The sequence below is a fragment of the Pseudorca crassidens genome, chromosome 14, assembly GCF_039906515.1.
Source record: "Pseudorca crassidens isolate mPseCra1 chromosome 14, mPseCra1.hap1, whole genome shotgun sequence".
NCBI lineage: Eukaryota > Metazoa > Chordata > Mammalia > Artiodactyla > Delphinidae > Pseudorca > Pseudorca crassidens.
Genome location: NC_090309.1, coordinates 63,341,379 through 63,359,522, shown reverse-complemented (window position 1 = coordinate 63,359,522; position 18,144 = coordinate 63,341,379). Strand labels below are relative to the sequence as shown.

Sequence of the window (18,144 nt, the reverse complement as noted above, 5' to 3'; positions counted from 1 at the left end):
GGGAAAAAAAAAGTTCATCCAGCCATTTCCCTTTATCCTCCGTGCTTCAGTCATGCCCCACAGGTGGAGCATTTTTCAGTTGGTATTCTTTTCTGACTAATGAGGTAATTACTGGACATTGACTGCAGGACTTCTTAAACGTTTTGTTCTTCATCAACATATACAAGATGCCTACATGTACAACATGCTACAACATTATGTAGCATTCCCAGGTCTATGGATCCTTAAGTTCTCCCATCTGCTAAAAAATTCTGTAGATATCTCAGTAAAATGTTTAGTAGCATGTGAAATTTCTCAAGAGAATGTGATCGTCTGAGGAAGCCTGTGGTTCTGACAGAAGAAGGACTTCTGCCCTAATGCTGGCCTCCAACATTGACCAGCAATATATCCTTCACCTTCCTCTTCCTGGAGCTGCACATTCATCTTTTTGTACTGTTGGTACCACTTTTCCCAATTAAATCAACAGTCACGTCATCGGGATTCTGACAGTCACGTCCTAGAGCACCTAAGTGCTTGGACAGTTCTAACCGTTGGCCATGGGTGGGTGGTGGTCATGGCCACAGGGAGCTAATTACGCATCACTCCAGGGGGTTTTGAGAGCAGAAGTTCAAGTCATTCTGCTTACTGAGAATATCACTTCAGTGACCCTTGGTCTAAGCACTTGGGCATCACTTGAGACTTTTGGATTTTCTAACCTCTGACAAAATTTTAATTACCCAGGAAGAATAAGCATGGCTGTGACATCTGTCGCTGTAAGAAATGCCCAGAGCTCCCGTGCAGTAAGATCTGCCCCTTGGGTTTCCAGCAGGACAGTCGTGGCTGTCTTATCTGCAAGTGCAGAGGTAAGTCCCAACGCATAACCCTTCCCCGCTCAGAGCAATCAGAGGCACAGGAACCAAGAACGGAAGTAAATGAAATAATTTCAGTGATTGCTGTCCACTCTGACACCACTGTCACTCTCTAGAGGACCATCCCTTGTCCTTTCATCTCAATGGAATAAGAGCTCAGGATAGAATTTAAAGGAACGGGCCCCACGTTGACCAAATTAATCACTTCTTAGCTCTTCAGTTTTACTTGTCTCAGGAACGTTAGCCTAAAGCAGCTTTATCTTGACCTCCATAAGAGTCTCCCTCTGTCCAGCAGTGGATTGAGACGATTGATATAGCAAAGGTCCCTTTTCACAGCCCTTTGAGGGTGGGTGAGGCTAAACAGTCTGCTTGTGTATTTTCTCGGTAACACAGTTTTCCCTGAGAATGTCGACTTTTGCTGAATAACCACATGCCAGCCTATAGTTGTGTATAGGTGTGAGTCCTGGGAGTACCTTTTGCAGGACTTCCCCCTCAAGGGATGTTCCTGAAGCTGTGTGAGCCCTTACCCCAGCTCCAGCGCCACTGCCCACCCCAGCTGGTTTTAGTTGTCCACATGAGCCACAAATGAAGCAGTAAAAGACCCCTAAAGTTTGTTCTGTGTTTTTTCAGAGTTGGACAGTTACCACCTTAAGAGTGTTTTTAGGGGGTCAGAGTAAACAAAAATCTAGTCACTGCTTCAATTGTTCTGCAGAACGAAAATCTGTTAGTTACTAGCGGCCCAGGATTGCCCCACTGAATGATGATTTCTAGAGTGATTATTCTGCATGTATTAAAACATATGTGTAACATTCACGCTGAAATCAGTCAGTGCTTGTTTACTGTATAGAGTATGAGAACGTAGAGTGAAGGGAGGAAAAAAAATACCAATAGCAGAGAAATGTATTTGCAGGGTTTTTTACTCCCTTTTTTCTTTTTTCAAAATTGAGAGCATATTAACTTAAATTCTTTTCATGATCCTTTCCTGTGTCACAAGCTGTGTTGTGTAGACAGGATTTTTGGTGGCTGGGTAGCATTACCTGTAAGGAACTACAGGCTGTTTCTCCTGTGCAGTAGCTCCTTCTTTACCAGGCTGCCTTCTGTCTGTCCAGAGGTCCCTGCTGCAGCCGGGCCACCCGTCCTGTCAGGCACATGTCTGTCCATGGATGGTCATCATCATAAAAATGAGGAAAGCTGGCATGATGGGTGCCGGGAATGCTACTGTCACAGTGGACGGGAAATGTGTGCTCTGATCACCTGCCCGGTGCCTGCCTGTGGCAACCCCACCATTCATCCGGGACAGTGCTGCCCGTCATGTTCAGGTAAAAGCTGGCCGCCATCTCGTGTGCTCCCTAAGCAAATGACTTTTGCCTCATCATATCTGTAATTCCAGGGGAAGTGCAGGGGACGACCCCTGGAACGTATTTCAGCTCTCTGGTTTTTGTCAACAATAGCCACGAGTGTCAGCCAGGTGCTATAAATGATTAGACAAAAACCAGAGAATTATTCTAAAGCTCTAAAACCACTCTCCTTATTTTTGAAGGTTTACTCAATTACATTGGTCTTTGAACTACATTTGTGTACAGGTTTGTGGGCTTATGTACTTAAAGCTCCAGCTCTCCATCTTACGGACAGTGTATTAAGGCTGAATGTCTTAGTTAATTGGAGGGAGTTGTTGTTAATTTTATTCCATGAAAGCTTCTTATTTATAAAGTAATATTCGAGAGGGAAAGAATTACTGAAGTCTGTGAATATTGCTTTTTTTAAATTAATGGATATGTGGTAGTCTTGCCAAATGGAGATGTTTAGAGTGACCACACATCCAAAACATTTACAGTCATAATAATGGTAATCAAGATAAGTTAGTAGAAGAACATAACAGATTTATAATCCATAGCGGTCCAAATTATGGTTGTCCATAACAGTAATTATTACCATAATACCTCATCTAGTGCCTTTGATCCAAAGAGCTCAGCATGGTTTCATAGTTATTATTTCTTCCACCGAGTGGAGGCCACTGAATTAGGGAAAAATACACTTAGGCAGTTTTTGTTTGGAAAACAGACACAGAGAGATTAGCTTTCTTACCCGAAGTAAAATAGTGTGTCAGTTGGAGGGCCAGGGAGACATGAAGTCTCCTGATTCTTGCATCGGATTTCTTTTAAAGTTGAAATGTACTGTCCGGTTTGGGGGTAGGGATTGTATTTCCCTGGTCAGTCTTGGTTCTGTATCTCCCTCCACCTGTACAACGGGCGCAGTCAGGAACCTGAGGGCTGGGCCTTTTGCAACAAGGCAGGCCCGGCCTGGGAGGGAGGTACCGCATGCTGGCACCTCAGTCTGCACCTGCTTTGCCTGCCAGGGAGGGGGTTGGCAGAGAGGCACTGGAAGTCCTTTTTAGCCCTGACATTCTACACACCTCAGTAACTAAGGTATTAAAGTGACAGGCAGCCCCCATACCCCTATAGGGGACCAGATGACAAAGTTTTGTTTTGTTTCGCATAGTTAAGCCAGATGTGCTCTGTATCAAAACTGCTTCCTTATTGACATGTTTTGCTAGTTAAATATGAAAAACCACTAGTGCCCACTGAAACAGAAGATAAATGAACAATTTAATGAGACAGAACTCTGTGTTGACTCTTTGGGGAAGGACCAATGAAGACCCCATGCTTTAATTATAGGCATGAGTGTGCAGAGTGTGGCCTGCACCTGGGTCTTTGCTAAACGGTGTACTCAGTGAAGAACTCCGACCAGTGGAAATGCAAAGATATTACTGAGAATAGATGATTGACTTAAGCACTGATAGTCAGTGAAAGCAAATCTAGTTTTCTCTATTACAGAGATATGGAAAGTTCTTAAACACACACACAGAATTATTGATGTATTATTGTGGATGTGTGACTATGTAGATATAGACATATAAAAGCACACAGGTATTGATATATATGGATGTGTAGGTATTTTTTTTCCAAATGTCTTTAGTGAGTTGCCACATATGGGTCTTTCTGAATAGAGACCAAGCATTGTTGCAATTGTGGACTCGTACTTCAAAGAATATTTTCTCCTGCCTTCTATTCAAGGATCAGCTGTTTTTCCTTCTGAGATAAGTGAGCAGCCTCTGAACTCTTCTGACAGAAGATTCACCAAATCATACTGTTTCTCAGATTTTTTTTCCCTTTCTTATCCTCTACCTTTCAGTTTTTCTATCACCTCCATCCATCTGGTCACTCATGTTTTGCCTTGAGGCACATGGATATATATATAGCAAAGGAATTCACAGACTAAGACACCTGCAAACACACATCGTTTTTCTTCTGACCATTTCCTTACATGGCAGCATTTAAAAGGGCAGCAATTGTCGATCCTCTCCAAGTCCTTTCAAAAGGGAGACTTTTTCCAACAGTAGTTTACTAATAGTCTTTGGAACTATTTTTTCTTTTTCTATAAACGGTGAGAAATGCACTTTTATCTCATCGCAGCTCAATTTTCATTCTAATTATCTTCCTTTCTACTTTCCTCATATACTAGAAAGTTTGGCCCAGTTGGTTATGAATGTAAGCATTGGCTGATGTCAGTTTTCTGTGATATGTCCACTTGGTCAAAGTTCCAGTCTTTACTAGCTCCCTTGAGATAAAGCTGTATTAAAAATTATACAATGCTTTCTTAGCTGGAGCTGGGCCCACACCACTGTATCTCATCAGTATTGCTACATCTCAGGCTGACCACTGCTTTGAAAGTCACAGCCCGTGAGTTCTTAGGAGACGTCAGCTCTGAGTATCTCTGCACAAACAGGGTAGTTCTTCTGAGGCCCAAATTCCACTGATCTCCAAGCGTGAGCCCGCCATGGTGTCTCCAGATGGCTTCTCCGCAGGGTTCCACACTGTCAGCACCTTCTTGAAACGCCTGTTGTATTTGGATGACACGAATATGGTTAATATCTTCATACTTCTCATTTTGCCAGCACAACTTGAGGGCAACTCCCAGTGCCTCTCCAGACATTTTCAGCATTAAATTCCCTCTCTATCACTATCATCTCACCAAGAGCCCCAAATCGCCTCTCGTCTGGGGAAAGAACTCATAGTTATCATTGGCCCCTGGGCGTTTACCTCTCTTGATCATATCGCCAAACAAATGTTTAGTCTCAGGTGAGGGTTCAGACTGTTGATTCTGAAAGAGCATTCCTGCTCAGTGTGCCGGCAGCTGGTCGGGGTTGGGGTGTGTCCTGCTCAACAGTAGGACTTATTTCTAAGCCTGAAAGGACTCAGGGTCCCAGAGATAATGAAGTGAACGGGGCACAAATCAGTTTACAATTGTATTTAATCTGGAGGTGTATCCATGATCCAAACAAACATAGACTTGGGTTCAGATCCCTTGTCTGCCCTTAATACTCTGAGTTCTCAGTTTCCTTATATGTTAAATGGGATAACAGTACCTATTCACATTGGTGTAAGGAATAAATGAAGTAACATATGTAAAGCACTAACATGGAAACTGGACCATAGGAAGCATTCAGTAAATGAGAGATCTTTATTCTAGATAACCCTACATTCACAGACATCCCCTAAGAGGCTCCTGTTCTCTTCAACAGTAGGAGTCCCTGTAATTTTTTTTTTTTTTTTTTTTTTTGCGGTACGCGGGCCTCTCACTGTTGTGGCCTCTCCCGTTGCGGAGCACAGGCTCCGGACGCGCAGGCTCAGCGGCCATGGCTCACGGGCCCAGCCGCTCCACGGCACGTGGGATCTTCCCGGACCGGGGCACGAACCCGTGTCCCCTGCATCGGCAGGCGGACTCTCAACCACTGTGCCACCAGGGAAGCCCCCTGTGATTTAATTATCTCGTTGGAGCCTCTCGTTACTGTTGACAAACTGGAACCACTTGAACCTCACTTCCTGAAACTAGCTCTTCTGCTGTTGCTTTATATTTCTGTGCATGGAATGTTTTCTTCCCTGTGTTCTTGAGGGAAACAGCCAATTCATCTTCTTTGTCCCTTAAAGCCCACAGCACCAGGCTCTTCCCAAGCTGGTAAGACTGCAGATGAATAATTTCTTGTGTTTGGATTTTGTGTCGTTCCCCAGATGACTTTGTGGTGCAGAAGCCGGAGCTCAGCACCCCCTCCATTTGCCATGCCCCTGGGGGAGAGTACTTTGTGGAAGGAGAAACATGGCACATTGACACCTGTACTCAGTGCACCTGTCACAGCGGGCGGGTGCTGTGTGAGACAGAGGTGTGCCCACCGCTGCTCTGCCAGAACCCCACACGCACCCAGGACTCCTGTTGCCCACAGTGTCCAGGTAACCGGCACTGCGCCTCGGGATGCACTGGGCCGATGGGGAGGGCCTGCAGCCTGGGCGTTGTCATTCTGCAGGACCGGTGGGCTGGGTTGAGCCCCACGTGGGAGTGGGCCAGACCCAGTCACCAGTAACCCAGGCAGGAACATCTGGCAGGCAGCTTTCTAAATTCATTCCTTTCTATCAACCACATATTTATGCAATCAGTATGCCTTGCACCTGAGGTGACTTTGAACAAAAACAGCAAAAAAAAAAATTGTTTCTTTCTACCCTTTTTTTCTTAACCCTACATCTCAGACTCAAGAGACAGTCCTGCTGTACCAGATTATTCCAGATGATTTTGCTAATGTGAAAAGTCATCTTTGTCTTTACAAAATGTGAAGAGCAATTATTGATAAATAATGTAAATAAAATCTTTGAAATATGTAAGGGTGGTGAAGATACTTTGAGAATGTTAAACAGAGGAATCGCTAAAAGATGCCTAATGCCCACCTTCTCAAATCTGTGATGATTAAGTTAAGATCCAGAAGTACTAAGTGACCAGCACTGCATATGTACAAAGAGTACTGCTGTTTTCTTTTTTTTTTAGTTCTCAGATAATCTGGCCTTAGCAGGTGAATTTATGGTCATGAAACAAATATAATGAAACTTTGTCAGACTTTTAAACATAAGTAGCTGATTATGCAACGCAAGTAGCAATTCTAATTAACACTAGAATATATGACTTAATTTGTATATGTATAATTACCAAGTTGACAGCACACTAGTTTTGTTGTTGCTCAGTCTTTTAACTTTTCAAGTTAAATCAGTAATCATTTACCTTCTAAATATATGTTCTTAGAGCATTTCTGCTCAGTAAAACATAAGCCCTTGTATTACTTTTTTTTACATTGGATTATCCAGTCAGCCAGCTAGAATCTATTGTTCTCTCATTATATAACCAGCGTAGTTGATGTCCAGAATTCTTCCTGGGTTCACATTGATGATATTTTTTAATTGCATCAGAGGAAATTGTAGGGATAGCAGCATTATTTGCTGTTGTCATCATGCCCTGCTGCTGAGGTATTATCATCTTAGTACAGAATCTTTGGCGTAATTTTCAACCATGTTAATCTGAAAAGCTTAATTAGTGCAACGTCTTTTCTAGTATAAGAAATAGTTCAGATGTATTATGTTGTTAGGATATACCCTAGTCCCTCCTATATTTTTATCATCACTCTTTTACTTAGACACAAACCCTAATATTTCTCTGTTAATATATGACCATGATTATTCCCATCCTCCTGGTGGAAACTACTCTGAGTGGTCTCTTCAGTGGTGATCATGAATTTATATCCGTTTAATGTATTCATTTTACAAGTGCTTATGGAATGCCTGAATTGAGCCATGGGGATCCCGGGCTTGATGAGAACAGCCACAACTCCTATCCTGTGGAGCAGTAATGCAAAAGAAGACCTTTAAGTAAATCATGACAGAGTGAGAGGAGTGCCTGGAAAGGAAAGCATTAAGAGCGCATGTAACCCAGGAAGCTTTAACTAAAGTGGGAAGTACCTCTGTTCCCACTTGTCCGAGGATCTGAGGACAAATACAGGGGTTGGCCCAAATTTATTGGTGGCACACCTGACTGGACTCAGAGGTTCAGCCCAGGCAAAGAACAAGAGCTCCCTGGAAATGGGACTCCTGTGTGTGCCAAGGACTGATTTCTTAGAGCCAGGTCTCAAGGCCAGTGCGCATGAGCAGAGGCCCTGCCGATTCTAGCAGAGCAGAGACCTCCCCTCTAGAAACAGGAGCAAGCACCCGATGTGTGCCTGGCTTTGGCTTCTCCTTTATAAACGTACGCCTAGGTGACTCTTCTTTACTTTACATATAACTTGAGAGATACTTCAGTGATAGCCTTCATCTTAAATGTCAGGACTTTCTGTTTCCTAGATCAGTATTCTGAAGGTTACACTTAAACCTGTGAATAAGTTTGTATCTAGAATGCTCTTGTATTTTAAAATCAGTCACCTACCCCATCGTTGATCTTTCTGAACTTTCCATTCATAGTTGTGTTGCAGCGATAAAAAGTCTTAAAATTCAAAGCATTGATTTCTTCACATTGCAGTAAATTTGGACAGCAGCATTGATAAATGGAGTATTTCACATCTAGAAAAATACCATCTCTAACCTTAGGATACTTGCATCCTAAAGTTGTCCCAAAATGATATATATGTACAACTAGAAGAGTTGCATCCCTCATGGTGATTGTATCTCCTGGGATGCCTTGTCATTCCCTCTGTTCTTAACTCCCCCTCTCCTCTGGCCTGGTTTAGAGCAAGGTCTAGAAACGGAAGTGGGCTCATGAAGAAAGACTGAGCATCCCTGTAGGTGATGATACTTCACCAAGGTGAGAAAGGCAGAGAATAGAGAAGCACGTCTTTCTTTTTTCACACTTTTAAAGTTCTCTTTCATTTTTGATTTTTTAAAGTTGGAAAGAAGCGTAGCACAGAAGAGAGATCCCTCTTTTCTTTTATTTCTCTGGTATAGAAATAAAAAGAATGAATGAACACCAGTGAAAGAACTGGTAAAAACAAAACAAGTGAGTTAATATTTAGAATCAGAGTGTAAAGAAGGGGTCTCACTTTTTCCTAAAAATGGAAAGAAAGGCGCAAAGAAGGAAGATAGCCTGGGCAAGGTTCCCAAATGATATCTTCAGTCAGGGCTCCGAAGTCTCTTGCCCTGGAGGCTGAAGACCTGCAGACGCTGCATCTCAGCTGCAGCTCTCACTCCAGCTCTGCCGGCACATTCCCATGTCTCCTGGGGTCCCCTCCAGACTCTAGGCTGTTCATTTCAGCTACTGTTTCATGCTTCCATCGCTGCCGTCCCTGCTTCCTCCTCTAAGTTTTCAGACACCAGGTTGGGTGTTGCTTACAAGAGCTAAGCTGTCATAACACACAGAAACCTCGTGGCAATTTGCAGAGCCTCGTGTAGACTAGTGTGAGTTGCCCTGATTTCCAGCCAAATCAAAAGTTAACATCAGTCAATCTCTTAAAAAGAAATTATCCCTAGACATGGATGATCCAGAAAAGATGCCTGAGAAAGTAATCCCATTTTACCAACTTTATCTCATATGCATGTGATCTATGGAAACTTACCTAAAATTGGACCTGAAGCACATTTGGAACAGTGGAACCAATGGCTCTTCTTTCACTGTTGCTGCCTTCAGGACTGGCAGTAGGAGATACAGTTACACACTTTGGGTTCAGAGCCCAAAGTAAAGCAATTGCCCCGCTTCTCAAAGAGACTCTTCTTGTCAAATCAAACTTGCTGGCTGTAGGGTGTATTCAGGAGGTGGATGGGAGGAAAATGGGACACTTGGAGCTTCTACATCACTGTGATAGCTACATGTATATGAAAGAGCAGACTTCATGATGTTGACTATGAGAACGGGTGATACTTCTTCTGACCCTGTATCCTTTGAGAAAATGGGATTCTCTTAGAGGTTTGCTGGGTGGGACCATCATGGCTTTTTCCAGACTCTCAAGTGCAAAGGTGGTTGGGAGTGCTCTCTTGTCAGTGCAATTGTGACATTTCTAAACTAGGAAAGCTCACTAACTAGTATTACGCTTTCCTTTGTTATATCCCAGTCAGCTTTCTGCTTGAGCTTACAGCTCTCAAGTCAGTTCAGTGAATGGCAAGACCCCAAGAGATATCTGGGTTTTCTGGTGACGTTCTTTTCTGTTTCAAGTTGTTACTAGATCTGGAGGCCCTCTGGTCTGTATTTATGTAGCAAAAACACACAAGTCTTGCAGGTGATTTCTCTGTAGGTGCATCCTCAGGAGTGATATACATTTCCCATCATCTTTCAGCCATTAATGTGAAGGCCGGAACATTGAAGTGTTGCATACAGTTTGAAAATCTGTTTGGGTGTTAATTGGTTAGGACTGCGTGCGGCTGCAAGTAAGAGAAGACCCAGCTACAGTTTTTAAACAGAGGTTTCTTTTCCATACATTATGAGAAGCTTGGAGACAGATGTTGATCCCATTGATTTAGTGTCTTAGTGATATCAAGGCCTCTCTCTTACAGGTATGATAAGGGTATTATAGCTACAGGCGACACACTCATATTCAAGGCATGAAGAATGTGGAAGCATGTGGGTAGCTTCACATCTGCCCTTCTTTTAAGAAAGTGAAAGTTTTCCCAGAAATCCCTGATTAGCCAGTGAATCCGTTCGCCACAGCCAGGCGACATGGCCACCCCCAGCTGTGCCGGAGACTAGAAAAGGAGGGAGCAGTGGTCCCGTGTGACATATCCCCCTTGTGATCCAGGTCCTCAGCCACCCCACCCCCGACCTTAAAATCAGGAGTTCGTTAAGGAAGAAAGGTAGAGTGGATATCGTGCAAGCAACTAACAGAATCTCTGCAACAGATCTTTTGTGGTCTTTGTTGTTTTTATTTTAAAACTCCAGACCCTGTCCGAGTCAGATGTGCTGTGTCATTACTGAGTCCTTTTTTTTTTTTTTTTTGCCGTACGCGGGCCTCTCACTGTTGTGGCTTCTCCCGTTGCGGAGCACAGGCTCAGCGGCCATGGCTTGCGGACCCAGCCTCTCCGCGGCATGTGGGATCTTCCCGGACCAGGGCACGAACCCGTGTCCCCTGCATCGGCAGGCGGACTCTCAACCACTGTGCCACCAAGGAAGCCCCTGAGTCCATTTTAAGGAGGCACACAAAGCCCTGGTGACCAAGCGTGCTTTGTATGGGACAGAGTGAAACTCACTGTGTTGCACAGTGGGTGGCCTGCAGCATCTTTTTTTCTGCTGACCTTGTGTTCATTTTTCCAGATGAACCTCTCCAGCCTTCCTCATCCCATAATGACAGCATGCCTAGTTACTGCAAAAATGATGAAGGGGATATATTCCTGGCAGCGGAGTCCTGGAAGCCGGATGTGTGTACCAGCTGCGTGTGCATGGATAGCGTAATTAGCTGTTACTCTGAGTCTTGCCCTTCAGTATCCTGTGAAAGACCTGTGTTGAGAAAAGGCCAGTGTTGTCCCTACTGCATAGGTAAGACCAAGAAAAAAAATCCTTCCTTTCTCCCAGTGACCACTAAATCTACATTGACAGCCATTTGCCTAGATCAGTTAATAATTTCGAAATCTGTTTTTCTGGTTGATGTGCCACATAGAATCAATGTAGTCACATCAGGCGGAGGAAAGACATGGAGGATGTGTTCCTGAGATAAAGCATATTAAGAATAAGAAATGCTCTCTGAGGATGTCGTGATGCTATAGCGCCGTCTCTCTTGGGCTCCTTTGCCATTTCAGAATTTTCAGTATTGGAACTCTTCCTTCACCCTGTTACTGACTGTGGTCCTTTTGTCCACAGAGAAACACCATGTCCCATATCAGAGTACACTTAGTGCCTAAGCTTGCCACTGCCTTGAGATCAGCTAAATACCAGATACTAATTTTAATCCCCCAGTTACTCCTCTGTCTGCTAACAGTTAATTGATTCTATTTAAACCATGTGGTTGTCCGTGTGGAGGGTTTAGGGACACAGAGTGAGGCCTGAGTAACTGACAGAGCCCTCTCCTTCATGTGACCCACGGGGATACATCTTGTGAGCAGAGGACATACTTATATCAGCCCCTGACGTCTATACCAAAACTGGTCCTATGGACACAAGCCAGATGCCGTTCTGGAGTCTAGAAGGCGAGGCTCAGACAGCTGGCAGCTCGAATACGGGCACAGTCCCTGCTCCCAAGGCTCTCACTCTCTTTGATTGCTTCTGTCTCAAGTAAAGCTCATAAAGTCAAGTGAAAGACAATGACATATCTCAGTCCAGTTGTGAACCTGTAATCAGAGTTAGCAGGTGAAAAATTAGGCAAAGCTGTATTAACGACAGGCGTCATGCGATTTATTGTTGAAGATTTTTGCGTGCTTCGTAGATGCAAGTCAGTGCATATGTTTGGGGTGATGCCTGAGGAGGAGGAGAAATCCTCTGGCCACAGGGCTTTGTAACAATCCCCGTAGATGAGTCGATAAATGGCGCTCAGGTGCACATTGGCTGCCATTCAAGCTTATCAGGACAGCTCCTCTGGCCACTCTGTGGGGCCACTTCCTCTGAAGACTTATTCTACACATTGGTATACAAGAGATGGAAAGATTTTTAAAGCATAATTTCTGGTCTCAGGAATTTTACAGAGCTTGAGTTTCTCAATGTAATGGTCAGGGAATATTAAAAACTATGTGTGAAAGATGGATTCTCTTCTTTTAATAGGGTGGCTGTCTATCCAATTTATTCTTTAAACCATGCTTTTGTGAGTGAAATGAGGACTGTTAATAATTATGTTGGGGCCATGGCTGTAGGCCAGGAGTGTCCCTAGTAAATCGGGACATACGGTTGCTGCACCTCTTAGTGACTGGAGCATTGCGTCTGCTGTAATACCCGTAATCTTTGTAGCTCCTAAATGGAGCCAAAAATGTATCAAGGCATCCACCCAACTTACTGCTACGTGTCTTCTCAGAGAGCTGACCAGCAGTCATCTGGAAAGTGGCATAGCCCTTGGTGAGACCTGAATGAAAGGTGTAACCAGGCCACTATTTCAGACAGGGTGTTGGTGGATGGAGGGGGAAATGTCCAGCCAGGACCACTGTATTTAAATACCAAAACTTCAGTCCTAAAGGAAACAGTTTATAAATCAACCAGGGGCACTTGGATCACAGTTGGAAACTAGGGCCCAGGAGGCCTGAGAATTCTATTACCTTCAGAGGAAAAACCCAGTAGTGAATTTCTTGTGTGTTGAAAACCCTCAAATTTAATTTTTTTTAGATAAAAAAAGTTCCTGTTGTGTTTTGCTACTTAATTGGTAAATATGTGATTAGTAAATTACTCAGCTAGTAAATTTGTTTCCATGTGATAACAGTAAATCACTTCTCTTTCTCACAAAACCAATTTAACAAAACCAAACTTATGGAAAGAAACCTGCATATCATAGTATTCTGTGTTGTCTCTTTTTTTTTTCTTTTGCCTGCATATTTTCCTATTCCAATTCCTGCATTATTTAGACCAGCAGTCCCCAACCTTTTGGCCACCAGGAACGGTTTCGTGGAAGACAGTTTTTCCATGGAGGGTGGTAGCGTTGTTTCAGGCTGGTAGCGTGAGCGACAGGAGCGGCAGATGAAATTTCACTCACTCACCGGCCTCTCACCTCCTGCTGTGCGGCCTGGTTCCTAACAGGCCTCAGACTGGTAGTGGTCGCAGCCCAGGGGCTGGGAACCCCGATTCAGACCATACATTCATCTTGTAGTGTGGGGAAGAAAATACCAATTTGCCCCCAATTTGTGATTTTGATTTCAAGCTAGACTTTAAGTACTTTCACTAAATTGTGGTTCATATGAGCTCATAATGATAAGAGTGGAAATTTGATTTCTGTTACATCTCCCTCCACAACTACTACCCCCTCCCCTTGACACAGGGATAACTATACTGTATAAACCTATGACGTATCTTCTGGGGAACATACTGGGGCGTCTTAACATCTGATGCGTGATGCTGTGTGCTGTGTCCTTGCGTTCATCTTAGTGCTTCATACATGTTTTCTTACTGAAATAGTCATTAGGAGCCTCTACATGCATCATACTTCTCTGCAGGTAGCAAGGACCAGGTATGTCCAAGCGTATGAAGTCAAGTTCAGTTCATGACTGTGATATGGGGATTTTATGACCCTCCAGTTTGCTCCCTTGGCCTCTCCAGGCTTATTCTCTTGTCAGCTTCCCGTCAGTGTGGTCCCTCTGTAAGGGCACCAAGCCCGGGCAGCACTAGTACACCTGCAGGCAGTTACTGGCGATGCCCCAGTGGCAAAGCCTGCATCCCCATCCAGATCACCTAGCAAAGGAAGAAGGTAGGAAGGCCGTCATTCTGCATGTCATAAAGCCCCCGGTTGCTTCTCAGCAGGCATCGAGGACCAGTGCTTTCATTGCCTCCTGTTTTAGGCTTTCTCAGTTTGAACCCAGCTCCTTATTAACCCAGATAATCTGTTCCCGGGGTCACATGTGCCTCCTCCAGGCCTACAGTGCTGACCTCACCATGGCTGCAGGTCTCCTCCCTGGGGGAATGTTCTCCCTAATCAGTCAAATATGGATCTCTAAAAACCTCAAATCTGCCTTTAATCTGGCTTCTTCTTTAGTGCTAAAACCCCTGAAGAAAAGTGTGCTTGCTTTCGCCTTGTGAAGTAGCCTTTTTTCTTACCACAAGAGAATTGAAAAGGGTGATCCTACTAAAAGTAGTGTAATTACGAATGTTTGTGTTCCTTTCAGCTAAATTATCAAGTCACTAAAGTGCAATGATAACGCTTCTCTTCTGGTGTGTGAAAGCCTCATATTATGTGCGCTAATTTAATAGAATGTGTAATACAGACATAATTAATAGGATTGATGATTAATTTTGAAAAGTGAACAGCTTTGTCTAATTACTTATAATACCCATCATTAGGGAATTCATCCTTGTCCTAGAAGGAAACTAAGTAGTAATTACCCAATCATTTCAATGGAACATCTTCTGATTCCCTAATTTTTTTATATTCCAGCTTCCTACACAAATACACACAAACTTAGATTTTATTTTCATAGGCTTTTTGACTGTAATGATGGCTTAAAGAAAGGGGAACGAGAATCAAGAGATGACTTGAATGTAGATGGGGGCGGGGGCGGGGGCGGGGGGAGGATAAAAGGCCTGGTGGGAATTCTAATGTGTGATGGCAGATTTGATATGTGGTTCCTTGTAAACAACAGATGCCTTCCCCATGACAGACTTCACCATGCAAGATAGCCTTGATAGCCTTATCACTGACTACATGCTCCATGCCTTTCTAACCTTTCTGGAGCAAAAAATTATTTCGGTGCTTCAGTGAGATCTTTATTCCATCACTCCTAAAGGGCAGCAAACAATTAAGCCCAAAACCCTTACATCGGCACTTCCTGTGCCTGAGGGGATGCTTGTCCTGACACATCACCCTTGCTCTGATGTTTGTGTGGGTGATGCTTCTGCGAAGGGCCAGACTCTAGCAACTTCCGTCTAGCAAGGTCATCCCCGCAGATCTGCACCATGGCCAGGGGTGCAGTCATTCCTGAATGTTACGTTCATAACTATTATATTTATATTATATAATATAAAATTTATATCATTTCTTACAAAAATATTATAAAGAAAGGCACTACCTTGATCATAAAGATCTTTCTTAATTTAATGTATGAGGTGTTCAAGCTCCTATTGCTGCTACATCATACCTGTTGACTTTGGAATTGTAGATGCTCAGTGTTCCCCCGATGAAGAGTTGCATAAGCAACTCTTGTGTTGGCCAAGTCATAAGTATGACGCAGTGCATAGAATGTTGTTTTGAAACTTACCATTTGGCAAGCATTTTTACTTATTTGTAACCATGTGTTATTTTAGAAAATATTTGAGGTCATATATTTAGAGATATTTATGTATCAGATATTTTTTGGCTGGAAATCCCTGAGTCAGTGCATCTTTCTGATTTAAGTTTTTGTTGAAGGTTAGTTATCTTGGGGTGATAGTTGTTTGTGTGTTATGTGTGTGTGTATGTATATATACACACGCATATTTATTTCATAATTTGATGTGAACAAAGTTATGATACTCTGATTACATGTCTTCAAGTCATCTAGTATCTTTTAAGTGTCTTTAAGTATCTCATATCTTTAAGGATCTCTGAAAACAAGTTCTATTATAGATGGTACATGAAAAAATGATTTTCTTGTAGGTTGTACATCTGTCTGATTAGAGGTTAGCTATTTTTTAATATTTTTATATGTCTTATATTAATATTTGAGTTAGAGCTTTCAGGTGGAGTCCAGCTGGCTTGGCACTCAGTCATGATGGTGTAATTCTATTTCCTCTCCATAGTGATCTTTAACTAGCAAATGGTTAATAATGTTTCTTCTTGGTAGGGACAATACCTACGCTTTATATCAAGTCAGTCTATCATACCGCATTCATTTTTTGCTTAGATTTATATTTATTTGTTTAGGTATCTTTAAAATTTTTATTGGAATATAGTTGATATACAATGTTGTGTTAGTTTCTGCTGTATAGCACAGTGAATCAGTTATACATATACATATACATATATCCACTGTGTTTTAGACTCTTTTCCTCTATAGGTCATTACAGAGTTTTTTTTGTTTTGTTGTTTTAAATATTTAATTATTTATTTATTTTGGCTGTGCTGGGTCTAGGTTGTGGCATGCAGACTCTTAGTTGCGGCATGTGGGCCTGTTAGTTGTGACGTGTGGACTTCTTAGTTGTGGCGTGCGGACTCTTAGTTGCGGCATGCATGTGGGATCTAGTTCCCTGACCAGGGATGGAACCCAGGCCTCCTGCATTGGGAGCTCGAAGTCTGACCCACTGGACCACCAGGGAAGTCCCGTAGGTATCTTTTCTTAGAGATAAATACAAATAGTATCTCTTTGGAACATCTATTGATTATTGTGTATTTAACTCAGCCCAGGAATCAAACAGTAAATATTTAATTCAGCATCTCTAAGATACACAACCCACAGAACTAAATGTTGTACATTTTTAAGCCATAATGTTATGATACTGGCATCATCATTGGAACACTTTTCACAGCTCTTTCTCCAGTGTGTTTTCTTAAAATTAAAAGCTTCTGTGTATTGGAAATAGAATGTACTTTGACCCCATTTCTGGCACGTTCTAGCTGTAGGTCTCAGTGGTAGGACGTAACTGTAGCTCAGTTTCCTCATCTATAAGATGGGAATAATAATATCATCCTGTGCTTCACTAAAGTGCTATGAAAATTAAGCGACGTAATATACATATATGAAAGCACTTGGTAAACAGTGAGCAGGATATGACTATATATTGGCTCAGAGTTACAGCTCTCCTAACACAGGGTGCACCTGACATGGGTAACAGGCGTCACGTGGACTCTGGTATCTCACTTTAAATATGGCATCCGCCCTTCTGCAAGAGAAAGGCTTGGATATTGCATCCCAACGATAAGTTTTTGAAGGACGAGAATATCTGAGAAAACACTTTGGTGTGGTGTACCTCATCCTGCGCACTCTTTGCTTAAATAAATAGCGCGTGACAACTTCAGTCACCTTATTGTGACCCTGGTGGAAGCAGCATGCTATCTAAGGGGTTGTAGTGCAGCTGGGTTGTGGCAGTGCCTGGCCCCAGACCTCAGCACTTCACTGTCCTCCCATACCTCTGGATGTCTCGCGGGAGAGAGAATGGAGCTCTTTTATTTTTCTGTTTGCGTTGAGAGGCTAGTCCCATTTGAGGAGTCCAAGGACTCATTGTGCAGGATCCGCTATGATTCCTGGAAACAGAGGTTGTGGCATTTATAATCAGGGAGTGTTCTTGTCAGAAGGAGCCCCGGGGTGCTTCTTGCACATTCTTCAGAGCTCTCAGCTCCCGGGGCCCCTGCTCCACAGCCCCGGTGGTCACAGTTAGTGCCGAGTGATTTTAAACAAAAGGGAAGGGAAGCAGGATGCTTTTCTGTGTAATGTTTAGAAAGTGTAAGACTGACAGCATTCTGGTTGTCAGGCACTGTACTAACTTTGGAACTGGTCTAAAGTCCCAACAAAAATAAACAGGGTTTGATTTCAGTTTGTTTATTAGGTCCTGCCCTCCACCCTAGGAAACATCTCATCTTGCTTATCCCCTAAGCAGCTTTCTCTTCTCACTTCAGTATCCTTTCCAGGCCCTCGGCTGTGTAAACAGAAATTCAAGTTGTTCTAGTTAACTTGGGGGAAACCTCTGAGTGGCATTTCTTTATCTGGGCTCTGGCCCCATGTTCTTGTTTTAAAGACGTCTGCTGCACAGAAGGGAGGCTGGCACTGGTGTTTCCAGAGATTATTAGCAGGTGCCTTTTGCCTCTTATTTCTGCCCAGGAGGCCAGCCCTGACTGTGTACCCTCTAATGAGGGAGGAACGACCCTCTATAGCAGGATTACATTTCAGCGACAAAATGCAATCAGACCTGAAGT

At 43.2% G+C, this 18,144-nt stretch overlaps 1 protein-coding gene across 6 annotated transcripts in view; it reads left to right on the top strand.

The window, feature by feature from the left end:
* CRIM1 (cysteine rich transmembrane BMP regulator 1) overlaps positions 1-18,144 on the top strand; it is a 207,709-nt gene that overhangs the window by 163,473 nt on the left and 26,092 nt on the right. For 5 of the 6 annotated variants that reach the window (XM_067703271.1, XM_067703275.1, XM_067703272.1 and 2 more), the window contains 4 exons: positions 721-842; positions 1,958-2,167; positions 5,918-6,133; positions 10,950-11,171. In XM_067703271.1, coding sequence (XP_067559372.1) covers positions 721-842; positions 1,958-2,167; positions 5,918-6,133; positions 10,950-11,171 — 770 coding nt within the window. The remainder of the gene's footprint in view (positions 1-720; positions 843-1,957; positions 2,168-5,917; positions 6,134-10,949; positions 11,172-18,144) is intronic. The other variant, XM_067703273.1, reaches the window with a different exon arrangement.